The sequence below is a fragment of the Pan troglodytes genome, chromosome 3 (genome assembly GCF_028858775.2).
Source record: "Pan troglodytes isolate AG18354 chromosome 3, NHGRI_mPanTro3-v2.0_pri, whole genome shotgun sequence".
Lineage (NCBI taxonomy): Eukaryota > Metazoa > Chordata > Mammalia > Primates > Hominidae > Pan > Pan troglodytes.
Genome location: NC_072401.2, coordinates 82,551,559 through 82,566,933, shown reverse-complemented (window position 1 = coordinate 82,566,933; position 15,375 = coordinate 82,551,559). Strand labels below are relative to the sequence as shown.

At 38.0% G+C, this 15,375-nt stretch overlaps 1 protein-coding gene across 32 annotated transcripts in view; it reads right to left on the bottom strand.

Moving 5' to 3' along the window:
• FRYL (FRY like transcription coactivator) overlaps positions 1-15,375 on the bottom strand; it is a 280,599-nt gene that overhangs the window by 168,301 nt on the left and 96,923 nt on the right. For 6 of the 32 annotated variants that reach the window (XM_016951761.4, XM_016951763.4, XM_054683152.2 and 3 more), the window contains exon 1: positions 14,090-14,368. The exons of 20 other annotated variants lie outside the window; for them this stretch is intronic. In XM_016951761.4, the coding sequence (XP_016807250.1) occupies positions 14,090-14,285 (196 nt within the window). In that variant the 5' untranslated portion in view covers positions 14,286-14,368. Of the gene's footprint in view, positions 1-14,089; positions 14,370-15,375 lie in introns of those variants that run through there. 6 more of the 32 variants (XR_010156313.1, XR_010156314.1, XR_008547561.2 and 3 more) reach the window with 2 other exon arrangements.

Below are 15,375 nucleotides of genomic sequence, written 5' to 3'. Positions count from 1 at the left end.
TTTAACAGTTTAAATAAGTCAGTGATGGCATGTTTGCTTTGCTAGATAGACTAATCCTCATCCTGATTGCCATCTTTCTGCAAAGAATCATCTGAGATGGTCTAGGTTACCTCTACAGCTAATTTTTTTTAATACAAAACAAAATGACTCAGATTAATAAATTTTATTATTAAAATAAAACAAAGTATGTATTCTACCCCCATATGTAGCAGGATGGGGTGGGAGAGATGAGTGGAAGGCATGTAGGTATACCCTAGTGGACAATCCATTCCACTGAGGACAGGTCATTGAAGACAGGTCCATACAACAAAATAACTAATAAAAGTAACCACTTCAGAACTGCAAATCAGGATACTGGGCACATACAGGAAATGTGTTAAGCCAACAATTGTTATCTCTAAAAAATAAAACATCCGGCCTTCCAAAAACAGTCACACAGAATCACAGAACCCCACCCCCCCACTTTTTTTTTTTTTTTGAACTGGAGAGATTTTAGCAATCATTTATCATAATCTCTTAAATTCCATGAGACAACTGAAGACCAAGGAAGATAAGCAATATAGTAGGATCTCAAATCAAATTAATAAATATTTACTGAACACCTGCTACAGATAAAACACTATTCCAAGGGTTACAGAAAATAGAACTAAGTATAATATTGGACCCTTTCTTCAAAGCTTCCATTCTTTTTTTTTTGGAGACAAGATCTTGCTCTGTCTCCCAGACTGGAGTGCAGTGGTGCGATCTCAGTTCACTGTAACCTCCGCCTCCCAGGTTCAAGCAATTCTCTTGCCTCAGCCTCCCCAGTACCTGGGATTACAGGTGCACACCACTACAGCTGGGTAATTTTTATATTTTTAGTAGAGACAGGATTTCACCATGTTGGCCATGCTGGTCTCAAACTCCTGACCTCAGGTGATCCACCCACCCTGGCTTCCCAAAGTGCTGTGATTACAGGCGAGAGCCACAGCGTCCGGCCAAAGCCTCCATTCTCTATTTCCCAGGTAAGTTACTTGTATGTAGCTCTCTGATGTTACCAATATTCTTTTCTGTGGTCTAGCTTAGGGGTTGGAAAACTGACCCCCAAGGCCAAATCTGGCCCAACAGCTGTTTTTTTAAATAAAGTTGTAGTAAAATGCAGCCACACACATTCACTCGCATATCATCTAGAACCACTTTGGCTCTACAAAACCAGAGCTAAGTACCTGCGACAAAGACCTGTGGCCTGCAAAGCCTAAAATATTTACTATCTGGCCCTTTACAGAAAAGGTTTACTAACTGCTGTTCTAGATTGATCATCGTTTGCTTAATTTGAGGTGGTTTTTTTGTTTTTCTCCTTCCGTTTTGAAACTAAGGCTGGAGATCGCATCACTGCACTCCAGCCTAGGTGACAGAGCAACACTCCATCTCAAAAAATTAAAAAAAAAAAAGAAAGAAAGAAACTAAGACTGGTTTTGCCTAGGGAACCATTGCCTACTGAGCAATGTGCTAGATGGTTTTGAAGGACAAGTCAGTGAGCTAAATATGGCAACTGACAGCACTTCTTGTTAACAAGTAAAAACTTGCTCTGGTACATGAAAGCTAGAGGACTCTTAACATTTATTTAACAAAGGTTTACTAACTGCTTAAGAAGTGCTTGCCACTGGGCTAAGCTCTGGGGTACCCACAAAAGTCAGACCAACTCAGTCCTCAACCCACTATCTGGTAAAAAGAAACAATACTTTCATGTTAAATAGAATAATAACTGAGGCTAGGCGGTGAGGAAAACTTATTAACCCCAACGATAGTCATACAAGAGATTTCCATTCCCCTTGTAGATTCCAGTTTCAGGAAGTCACCAGAATTGGAGGCTTATTAACTATAGCTGCCTCAACCCAAAGGCCACAACTTGTATCTGGGTGGGGTTAACCCTTGGACTGAATATTGCTTCCTGAATTCCTTTTATAGCACTTGATTTTTGTTTAACCTTTACAGTATATGCCTTTAGTTACATTTTAAACTTCAACTTAGCTTTATTCTTCTTAACCTATTCTACTCTTCTTTTTAAAACCGTATCTTTATTTTTTCAATATTTTGAGATAGACATTTTATTGTCTTATTCATCTTTTTACACCTTTATTATTTTAGTATGTTTTACTTGCTATTTATTTAGTGATATATTTACTTAGCAATACATTTTTCTTATCTCCTTTGTTTCAATTATTTTACCTTAGATTCAATACTGCTTTCCTTTTGCTTCTTAAGTGAGGAATAAGCAGCTGTGATCATCAAAACAGTCATCCACCAGGAAGGTGCAGCAACTGAACAATTAGAGCAGGTGCAGCCTCAGAGTGGAGCTGAGTTCTGGGAGCCCTATGGTGTGCCTCACCCTTTAGTTTATGAAACATATGGTAGTCCTGGGATGAGGGCAGGGGTATTTGAGCATCAGGAGCAATTGGGGGAGGAGATTTAGTAGTGGCTAAATATCAACTGATATGACAAATGGTAATATTTTAACAACCAGTGTCACCATACCAGTACCTACTGGATATACACCAGTCTTGTGACTAGTGTAATTTACATTATAATTTATAATAATATTATAAGGGTATATATATATAAAGGATATATATGTAAAATTATATTAAAGGGATATATATAATTTTTATTACATAAAACTTTTATGTAATAAAAATTATATATCTCATTAATTATATATATCCTCTTCATATATCCCTTATATTATTAAACATATATTTAATATATAAACATTTTTAAAAGATAGAGGAGACAGATGTATGTTTACTTCAATTAAGTTTCCTGCAAATTCTAAAAGCCAAGGAAATAAAGATCCTGACCCTAAATTTAACCATACTTAACTGCCCCAATTTTTAATAATATCCATCCGTGTAACTTTGGGAGGCAGTCTAAAAAGACAGCTTTTAAAATAATTTTTTTACTGTTAATTTTATTTTTTTTTACATTTTTTAAAATCATTTTTTACTTTTAATTTTTATGAATAGATAGTAGGTGTATATACACATGGGGTGCATGAGACATGTTCATACAAGCATGCAATGTGTAACAATCACAGGGTAAATGAAGTACCCATCACCTCAAGCATTTATCCTTTGCATTCCAGACAATCTAATTATACCTTTTTAGTTTTTTTAATGTACAATTAAATTATTTTTTACTATAGGCTGGTGCAGTGGCTCCTGCCTGTAATCCCAGCACTTTGGAAGGCTGAGGTGGGTGGATCACTTGAGGTCAGGAGTTCGAGATCAGTCTGGCCAACATGGTGAAACCCATCTCTACTAAAAATACAAAAATTAGCTGGGCATGGTGGCACACACCTGTAATCCCAGCTACTTGGAAGGCTGAGGCAGGAAGACTGCTTGAACCCGAGAGGAGGAGGCTGCAGTGAGCCGAGATTGTGCTACTGCACTCCAGCCTGGGTGACAGAGTGAGACTCCATCTCGAAATATATATATACATATACATATATATATGTATATGTATATATAATTTTTTTTACTATAGTCACCCTGCTGTGCTAGCAAATACTAGATGTTATTCATTCTTTCTAACTATTACTATTTTTGTAACTATTGACCATCTCCACTTCCCCTCTCCTAGCCTCTGATCTCATCACTGCTTTACCCAGCCTCTGGTAACCATCCTTCTACTCTATCTCCATGAGTTCAAATGTTTTAACTTTTAGCTCCCACAAGTGAAAACATGTGAAGTCTGTCTTTTGTGCCTGGCTCATTTCACTTAACATAATGACCTCCAGTTCCATCCATGTTGCTGCAAGTGACAGAATCTCATCCTTTTTCACAGCTGAATAGTACTCCACTGTGTGTATGTACCACATTTTCTTTATCCATTAATCTGTTGGTGGACATTTAGGTTGCTTCCAAATCTTGGCTGTTGTGAATAGTGCTGCAATAAACATGGGAGTGATGACATCTCTTTGATATACTGATTTCCTTTCTTTTGGGTATACACCTAGTACTGGGATTGCTGGATCCTATATAGTCACTCTATTTTTAGATTTCCGAGGAACCTCCGTACAGTTCTCCATAGTGGTTGTACTAATGTACATTCCCATCAATAGTGTACAAGGGTTCCCTTTTCTCCACATCCTCACCAGCGTTTGTTACTGCCTGTCTTTTGGATAAAAGTCATTTTTAACTGGAGTGAGATGATATCTCACTGTAGTTTTGATTTACACTTCTCTGATCATCAATGATGTTAAGCACCTTAAAAAGATACTTAAGAAGTGATTAGACTAACTATAAAAATACCCAACAAAAACTACTGATATAGTACTGTTGCACGAACTTCTTAAAAAACCTTTGTATCTGAATCACACAATCATTTGGCAGTAGCTATATGGAAGACACACATTATGAACAAAAAAGGAAAGCTAGGGCCGGGTGTGGTGGCTCACACCTGTAATCGCAGTACTTAAGGAGACTGGGGCAGGTGGATCACCTGAGGTCAGGAGTTCAAAACCAACCTGGCCAACATGGTGAAACCCCATCTCTCCTAAAAATACAAAATTAGCTGGGTGTGGTAGCGCATGCCTGTAACCCCAGCTACTCGGGAGGCTGAGGCAGGAGAATCGCTTGAACCCGGGAGGCAGAGGTTGTGGTGAGCTGAGATTGCATCATTGCACTCCAGCCTGGGCAACAAGAGCAAAACTCCATCTCAAAACAAAACAAAAAAATATAAAAATACAAAAATACAAAAATTAGCCGGGCCTGGTGGTGCACGTCTGTAATCCCAGCTACCCAGGAGGGTGAAGCACAAGAATCGCTTGAACCTGGGAGGCAGAGGTTGCAGTGAGCCAAGATCACACCACTGCACTCCAGCCTGGGCGAGAGAGCGAGACTCCATCTCAAAAACAAAAACAACAACAACAACAAAAAAAAAAAAAAAAAAAAAGAAGGAAAGACAGAAAAAGGTGCTCTGTTTCAAGCCCCCATTAACTGTCCTATAAGTCAAGTGCTAAAATTTTCAGGAATTATGCACAATAAAAGACCTAGATCCAAATTCCTAGAATACTTTCTGTGACAGAATGCTCCAAGGTTAAATTTGTAATTAAATTGATTCATCTACATCCAAATAAAAATCAAGAAGTCTTTGTAATAACAATAGACACCATTTACTGAACAATTGTCAATTTTGTTGACAATTTTTTATAATCTTGTAAACAATGCTAGAAAGAAGATATGATTCAAATTGATAGGTGAGGTTAACTAGTCTAGAGCGATTAAGCAGCCGGTTCAAGGCAAGTCACTGGTACAGCTCAGCTTAGTCTGGATGGAAGTGCCATCTCCTTCCTTTCTCAACATTTCACTGCCTGGCCCCCCATCATGACTGCAGGTATTCCCAATATCCCTCCTTTGTCATGAGAATTCCCAGAAGATAACAGAGAAGACATGAATACAACAACCCAATAGGGCTTCTCCTAAATCTTCCAATAATTACAGCCTGAAAAGTACTCCGAAGACCCTCTTAAGAAAAGGAACATATTTCACACTATGACACTATGAAAGCCCAGTGCTTCCAAATCCTATTTGTAGTCGGAAAAAGAAGTCCTGACCTCCTTCACACACTTACATAGTAAGTGTGAGGTTCTATCTTGGTCAGGCTGAAAGTTCCATAGCAAACTGATTATTATTTGGAGCTCAGGTTCTTCCAGGCATTGTGCTGCCCAGCAACCTTTTTTATCACTTCTGAATTCCAAACAATTCTCCATCTCCTTCAGTGTATCAAATCATAAGCATTTGAAGTGTTAGAAACCTCAACTCAATTTTCTCCCAGGACCTTCTCTAAACTCCTCAAGAATAGTCTGGTCTTCAATGAAGACTTAAGTCACCCATTATCCACTTTGTTCCCTTCTAAAAAGAAAAGTGGCCTGTCATGTTATTCCTCTACCCAACATTAAGAGTATCAAACAAAAATCTGCTAATCTGGACTTAACACAAGTTAACAACTGAGAGCAATGGTTCTATGAAAACAAAACTGAAAAGATCACTTACTAAGGAAATCCAGTTAGTAAAATAAGTGCTACATTGTGGGTTGTCCCTGCTAGTGAGCTGTGCTGAATACCTAGGGAGAGGTATACCAGTATACGATTTAAACATTTATATCTCATGAAGCCATTAACACTTCGTAATGAAATGGAACCAATACAATATGTGTCTCTTGTTTTTGTAAAAGTCATGTAAAATAGCCATTTACTTAATCAGTTTATCTCACCAGTGTTACAAAAACTAATTATCAACTGATCATTAAAGACAGTTTCAAAGAGTAATGCTTAATACACACTAGAATTAAAGTTTTTTCCTATTAAAATATATCTTTAAATGAAAGCACCAAAAAAGCATACGTTCTTTAATAAAATAATAAAACTTGATAGATACACTAGTCTTTATTTTTTTAAGAGACAGAGCCTCGCTATGCTGCCCAGGCTGGAATGCAGAGGCTATTCACAGATGTCATCATTGGATACTGCAGCCTGGAACTCCTGGGTTCAAGTAGTGCTCCAGCCTCAATCTCATAAGTAGCTGGGACTACCGGTGCATGACACTGCACCCATCAGACACACTAGTCTTTTTTAAAAAAAATACTGTATACCTAAAGATTCAAAAACATCAAACAATAATGCAATGCAATAGAGTAGAAGGAGCAAACGCCTTATTTTAAAACAATGGCATGGCTATATCACTTAGTAATCAAAAGGCCTCAAATAATTTTAAGTTCCCAGGAATGTTTAAAATTCTAGATAACGACCTGTCTCACAGGGTTGTCAAGAGGACTTAGATAGATAACATTCACTAACTTCAATCAGTGAGCAACTATTATGTCCCAAGCCTTGGAACACATCAAACAAAACAAAGTTCATGCTCAGCTTATGTTCTATTTGATGGGGGGAATGGAACACATATGTACTAAATAGGTAGACAAATGAGATCACCTCAGTTATTGGTAAAACAGAACAAGTTAATAGTGTCCGGAATATAGAAGGTGCTCATATGTTTCTTCCATTCTTAATGGTGGTATATATCTTCTTCTGTTAAATGTATCATTGTCTCTGTTCTTGATGAATTTTATAAAAATCAATGTTAAAATATATTTTTTGTTACATTAACCCTTATCCTTGATTCCAAATGGAATGAACAGCGACAATATTATGTTGATTCCATCAGAATAAAATAACCCAATCCGAGACATAGAAGGACTTCTCTGTTCAACAGTCAGAAAACATTGTTAGTACATTCTGAATCAGTAAATAATATCTTCCTCCCACCAACATTTATACCTGAATATAGATATTATAAGTTCCAATTCTACTAGTATTTATCAGTGAAACCAGTCTTGGATCACATAATTAGGACTCTACACACACACATACAAAAAAACAGTCTAAGGATATTTAAGCATTTCATGAATAGGATAAGATTATATCACATCACATGTGATCATTTTGATTTCTTTATTAAGTAGGAATAGCAAATAAATGATTTCTCTTAAAAACTGCAACATAGGGAGGCCAAGGCGGGTAGATCACGAGGTCAGGAGATAGAGACCATCCTGGCGAACACGGTGAAAACCCATCTTTACTAAAAATACAAAAAATTAGCCGGGCATGGTGGCGGGCTCCTGTACTCCCAGCTACTAGGGAGGCTGAGGCAGGAGAATGACGTGAACCTGGGAGGCGGAGCTTGCAGTGAGCCAAGATCACTCCACTGCACTCCAGCCAGGGCGACAGAGCAAGACTCCGTCTCAAAAAAAAAAAAAAAAAAAAAAAAAATTGCAACATTATACAGCTATATATAGTAGAAGCCCTTTGCTGTAACACAACTGTTGTCTAATTATTTAATCCAAAACTCCATTGAAGTAGAAATTGGGGGAAAAACAGATCAAGAGGTTCACTAAAAGTTTTATTTTAACTTAAAATATAAAATTCATGTTTATTCCCCAGCCTTTTGATATAGTGCCAAGGCCTTATCTTGCAAGGCAGATATGCTGATTACGCCATTGTCTTTTTGCCTAAAACGAAACCCATGTACATCAGCTATGACTTCAAGTTTCAATTTCTTTTTTCTTTTTTGTTTTTTTGAGACGGAGTCTCGCTGTGCAGCCCAGGCTGGAGTGCAGTGGCGCAATCTCGGCTCACTGCAAGCTGCGCCTCCCGGGTTCACGCCATTCTGAGAGGTGACAGCGTGCTGGCAGTCCTCAGAGCCCTCGCTTGCTCTCGGCACCTCCTCTGCCTGGGCTCCCATTTTGGCGGCACTTGAGGAGCCCTTCAGCCCACGACTGCACTGTGGGAGCCCCTTTCTGGGCTGGCCAAGGCTGGAGCCCACTCCCTCACCTTGCAGGGAGGTGTGGAGGGAGAGGCGCGAGCGGAAACCGGGGCTGCCTGCAGCGCTTGCGGGCCAGCTGGAGTTCCGGGTGGGCGTGGGCTTGCCAGGCCCGGCACTCGGAGCAGACGGCCAGCCCTGCTGGCCCCAGGCAATGAGGGACTTAGCACCCGGGCCAGCGGCTGCGGAGGGTGTACTGGGTCCCCCAGCAGTGCCAGCCCACCAGCGCGGCGCTCGATTTCTCACCGAGCCTCAGCTGCCTTCCCGCGGGGCAGGGCTGGGGACCTGCAGCCTGCCATGCCTGAGCCTCCCACCCACTCCATGGGCTCCTGTGTGGCCCGAGCCTCCCCGACGAGCACCACTCCCTGCTCCATGGTGCCCAGTCCCATCGACCACCCAAGGGCTGAGGAGTGCGAGCGCACAGCACGGGACTGGCAGGCAGCTCCACCTGCAGCCCCGGTGCAGGATCCACTAGGTGAAGCCAGCAGGGCTCCTGAGTCTGGTGGGGCCTTGGAGAATCTTTAGGTCTAGCTCAGGGATTGAAAATACACCAATCAGCACCCTGTGTCTAGCTCAGGGTTTGTGAATGCACCAATCGACACTCTGTATCTAGCTGCTCTGGTGGGGAGGTGGAGAACCTTTATGTCTAGCTCAGGGATTGTAAATACACCAATCGGCACTCTGTATATAGCTCAAGGTTTGTAAATACACCAATCAGCACCCTGTGTTTAGCTCAAGGTTTGTGAGTGCACCAATCGACACTCTGTATCTAGCTGCTCTGGTGGGGCCTTGGAGAACCTGTGTGTCCAAACTCTGTATCTAACTAATCTGACGGGGACATGGAGAACCTTTGTATCTAGCTCAGGGATTGTAAAGGCACCAATCAACACCGTGTCAAAACAGGCCACTCAGCTCTTCCAATCAGCAGGATGTGGGTGGGGCCAGATAAGAGAATAAAAGCAGGCTGCCCCAGCCAGCACTGGAAACCCGCTCGGGTCCCCTTCCACACTGTGGAAGCTCTGTTCTTTCACTCTTTGCAATAAATCTTGCTACTGCTCACTCTTTGGGTCCATGCTGCTTTTATGAGCTGTAACACTCACCGCAAAGGTCTGCAGCTTCACTCCTGAGCCAGCGAGACCACGAACCCACCAGAAAGAAGAAACTCCCAACACATCTGAACATCAGAAGGGACAGACTCCAGACGCACCATCTTAAGAGCTGTAACACTCACCGCGAGGGTCCGCGGCTTCATTCTTGAAGTCAGTGAGACCAAGAACCCACCAATTCCGGGGACACTCCTGCCTCAGCCTCCTGAGTAGCTGGGACTACAGGCTCCCGCCACCAGGCCTGGCTATTTTTTTTTTTTTTTTTGTATTTTTATTAGAGACGGGGTTTCACACTGTGTTAGCCAGGATGGTCTCAATCTCCTGACCTCGTGATCCGCCCGCCTCGGCCTCCCAAAGTTTTGGGATTACAGGCGTGAGCCACTGCACCTGGCCACGTTTCAATTTCTTTAAAGTGACAGAAGAAACTGAAGGTATCCAAGGGCAAAATCCTTCCAATCTTGTATACTTTCCTGGCCTATGTGAAATTCAAATGCACATTTTTCTCGGGAATTAATCTTTATGAAGTCTAACCAAAGCATTCAACTTTGTTTACACTGAAACAACTCTTGCTTTTGAATCGCACTTTATTGAATTATGTAATATTTAATTGAATTACATAATCACAATAAGTATAACTGGCATAAACAGAGTTGTTTAAAAATATAACCAATTCTTGTTAAGCCCACAACTTAGCCTATTAGGAGCAGAAATGGTAGCAGGGAATTTCATCAGTATTTAGTAGTGTGCTACAGGCATTTAAAAATATATTTTACAGAGGAATAGAGGATATTGGTGAAACCGAAGAGTTGTTTGAGAACTTCTAGGAAAATTTTTAAAATATTAGGCTACTTAACATTTAAAGAAAGTTAAAAATAAAAAAATTATCAATAGCAAAGAATCTTTAAAATATCATTCCCTTCAAATTACACATATTTTTGTTAAATCATAAGCATCTATAAATAATTCTACAGTTAAAAGCTGCAGGTAGATTTCTATATATTCTAAGCTAGACTTATTCTCGGTTGATTCTCTCACAAACGTACAACTGTCAGTACAGATTACAATCTTACCTAAAATATCTTAGGAAAAAATAACGTTTTTTTGTGTGTGTGTGTGTGTGTGTTTTTTGAGACAGAGTCTCTATCTGTTGCTCAGGCTGGAATGCAGTAGTGCGATCTCGGCTCACTGCAACCTCATCCTCCCGGGTTCAAGCGATTCTCCTGCCTCAGCTTCCCAAGTAGCTGGGATTACAGGCACCTGCCACCATGCCCGGCTAATTTTTGTATTTTTAATAGAGACGGGGTTTTGCCATGTTGGCCAGACTGATCTCAAACTCCTGACCTCAGGTGATCCGCCTGCCTTGGCCTCCCAAATTGCTGGGATTACAAGCGTGAGCCACCGCGTCAGCCCGAAAAAATAACTTTTTAAATACTGAATTAGTAATTAAAGAAGTTGGAAACAACTGATTCAAGTATAAAGCTTTGAGATTACATGCCATTTTTTCTCTAAAAGAATAGCTCTTTCTTTGCATCTTTTTACATGAAGTCTCTCCATATCATTGAGTTCTCCTTTCAGTAAATGAACAAAACTGTAACACCCCTTAGGTGAACTGTACTGGTCATATTTTAATGACTTCTGGCTAAACCACTGCATTATCTCTATCCCAGAACCACCAGTAAATAGGAAGTAAGATTCACTTATGTTGAGACGCAAGTAACCTATGTGTACATTGGTATGAACCGTCATATTTACAATTTGTATATGCAATATAAATTTAGTATCAAATCTTGAGATTCAAGAGAAGGAATTGGCCGGGTGTGGTGGCTCATGCCTGTAATCCCAGCACTTTGGGAGGCCAAGGCAGGTGGATAACAAGGGTCAAGAGATCGAGACCATCTTGGCCAACATGGTGAAAATGATTGGCACAGCATTTCAAAAGATGAAGCACAAATGGTCTACACAGAAATCAGGAAAAAATGGTTGAAAAAATTAACTCTAGATGGATTAAAGACTTAAATCTAAGACCTAAAACCATAAAAACCCTAGAAATATAAAAATTAGCTGGGTGTGGTGGTGTGTGCCTGTAATCTCAGCTACTCAGGGGGACTGAGGCAGGAGAATCGCTTGAACAAGGGAGGCAGAGGCTGCAGTGAGCCAAGATCACGCCCCTGCACTCCAGCCTGGCGACAGAGCAAAACTCCATCTCAAAAAAAAAAAAAAAAAAAAATAGAGAGAGAAGGAATTGATCAGTACAAGTACATTGGAAGAGCCAGACACTTTAAAACCAAATCTCTCTACATAAATTGCCAAATAAGTTCTTTAAATTAATTTTAATAGTCATTTCCTGAGGTTGAATTTTTTTTTGCTTCCCCATCCTCAGCCCTGAATTTTATTTTTGAAGAGAAAAATCATGCAAGAGTTATTCCACAAAGAACCTGTAGCCTCAGAAATTTCAACATACATCAGATTATTTGCTGTTTCATGATTATGCTTTACTTTGATCTTGATTAGTAAAAACATATATACCATAGGAAATTCTTAATCATTAGATTGACTGCTTATTTGCAAATTAATACAAATTATAAAATCTAATTATTATAAATTGTAACATGTGTGCTGTATTTAAGAGTATAAGATAGTCTTTTAAAAAAAGAACCAGTTAAGAGATAAAAGTAAGGAGCCATATAAATAGGCATACCATATTACATTTAAATACCAAGTCCAATTATGTAGGCTGTAGTAAAGTGAAGAAAACAACTAAATGATTCAAGTAACTGCACATATTAATATATACATATTTTCACTTATGCATATACACTGTTGAACACAAAACCAAGTGCTGGCTGATTTATATTTTTTTAATTAAAATTATGAGATGCCAACCCATCAGTGGCCTCATTTCCATTTCTACTCAAATAAGCGAACAGTATAAAAAATTGGTAACTCCTAATACCAGTACACACTAGACACCAATATATATTTCTTTTTAAAATGTAAAAGCTCCTTCTTTATTCTTTTACGTAACTGGTATTTTTTAAAAAGAAAGTATGGTTTCTCATAAATATACTATTTTTTAAACTGACATGAAACGATGGTAGGGAGAATATAAGGTAATGGGAACTCTCATATCCTACCCTAAGGAGCTTAAAATGATAAAGTTTTCAAAGGTAATCGCACTGTCTATCAAAACTTAAAAGGCAGTAGAACAGAAAATAGGAGAATCTAGGAAGGGCAGGGGGAAGGTGGGGGAATAGGGAGAGATTTGTTAAAAGATACAAAATTGCAGCTAGATAGGAGAAATGAGTTCTAGTGTTCTATACCACTGTAGGATGATCATAGTAATAATATACAGTTTCAAATAGCTAGAAGGAAAATATTGAATGTTCTAACACAAAGAAATGATAAATGTCTGAGATGATAGACATGCTAATCACTCTGGTAAGATCACTATACACTGTAAGTATCAAAACATCGCTATGTAACCCATGAATATGTACAATTATGATGTCAATTTTAACAAATAAAATGTAATATAATTTTAATATGAAATCTTATACTAATAAGCACTCATCCCAAGGTATGAAGTGATATATGAATTAATATTACATAATTATTTTTAATAACTAAAAAGTAGTCATTCTAAATGTTCCTCTATAAGGAATTGAATAAATCATTATATTCACACAACAAAGCACATTTCAAATGAGACAGGAAGATGTCTATGATGTACTAAATGAAAAAGCAAGTATCAGAATGACTTGGACAATAAGTCTCATTTTTTCAAATTCTGCTAATAAAAATGTGTATGTGCATGCTTAAATATGTATACATATTAAAATATGCATGGAAAACAGCTATAATACATATCAAACTTGCAGAGGGTTTACAGAAACTCCCTTCTACTAAATAGCACATTAATTTATAGGTACAGCTATTTACTCCCTAAAATTAAAAAAAAAATCATAGAGAATATTTTAAACTGTTTTAATCAAATATTTGAAAACTTGAAGCATTTTTTCATCTTTTTCCTAATTTTCCTTTCCTCTAATATTTGTTAGTTACTATATGCAAGCTGATGTTTATCCTAAAACATATTAACCATTATCCTCTCAAACTTTAAAGAACATTATATTTACCTTTGCAGGATTACACATAACAAAAATACTATGATACAAAATAATCCTTGTTCTATTCAAAGATTTAACTTTTTAATATTTCAGCCCAAATATTCATTATCTTTTAAAATAAAACAATGGAACATATTTTTAAACAAAATTTAAATGGTTTCTATAGTAACAGATACAATTCAGTATCTTATTTTTTGTTTACATATCCTATAGGTGTAACTAACATATTGTCAATAACGCTTCAAAATATTTTCCAAAGATCAAAACTATTAAGTGCATTAAAGTTTTATCTTGACTTACAGCATAAATATTTCTCCAGCTATACTTGAAGAAAAATTTTATTAAAAAAGTAGGCCAACTATATACTTCATTAAACATTTTAATATTTAAACTTGATTTTCAAAATATTCCTGCTCACTAGAATTCATACTTGTAAAAATAGTTTTACTTTCCTAAAATACTTTTTTAAAGGATGCAAAGAAATACGTTTTTACTTTACCTAGTTGTTGGTGTTCGTATTTGTCATAATTACTATGACAGAAATTGGTTCCACCTTGCTCATCCACCGTCTTCTCAGATGAAAGTGAGCTAAGACGTTTCATCTTAACTAATCTTGGGGAACTTTCCTCAGTACTAGTATCCAAAACCACATCTCCCGAAAGAATGGGAGGAACAACTCTCTTTAAAAAATCCATTTTAAGGTTCTTCTACATTACTAGGCCCACAAGCACACAGAAAGGTGCCTATACCAACTTCCTTGATGAGAAGTTCAGGTACACTATTTGTGTCAAAGAGCAAATAAACGTCATATGAATTTAGGCGGTGCTAAACCCCAGTCAGTCAATTGCCAGCTGTTTTGAAGCTGATTTTTAGGACATTACTGTTTGTGCTGATAACAAACCAAACAGCTATAGACCATGAAACTGCCCTTCATGTACGCGTACATGTACAATGGGTGTTAACGACAATACTGAGACCAGAAAATATTGAGCGTCCATCTAGTTTAACACTTAGATTTTGAAAACTTTCACTGTGATCATGTAAAGAGAAATTTACTTTGGCCTGAGGTGTGTCTTCCTTTTAAATAAACTTAGAGCTGACGTGTAAAACGGCAACTTGTATTCAAAAGATAATTCTTATCATTTTGAAAATTCACTAACAGACCTCAGGAATGTCAACTTTTATAAAACATGAAAAGGAGTCATTTAAAACTTTATTCTATATTACAAACATTCTAAAGTTACTTTTAAACACCAAAAAAACTCCCTATTACAATCAATGATACTTATCAAGAGTAATGGTGAAAACTTTGGCATGAATAACCAAAAAAATTGATAATTTTAAATATATGGATCTAAAAACATAAAGCTGAAGTACTGAAAGTATAAATTCTTAAATTCAATAAACACAGTCATCAACATTATGTTTTTCAAAATAATTGAGCACCCTACAAAATATCTGGAAATAGCAAAAGTAGCCAATCCTACTGCCTTGATGTAATTCAGAAGTATAACAAGAGAGTACAATAAAGGAATACCTACAAAAGACTTTGAAAACTGAAAGTTCTCTCCCTTCCTTTGCCTGCCCTCTTGTGGGGTTGTTAAGTGAGCAAGAAGGAAATGAAAACACAAAGGTAACAGGGTAAAACCCCTAAGCAATCATATCTATAACTCTGAATGACACATAATAATTTAAAAAATCTGATTCACTTAGTGAAACACAATACAATCTCATTCTTCCAATGCTCAACATGAAGAAAATGATTTGCATAGTATTTCAAAAGAT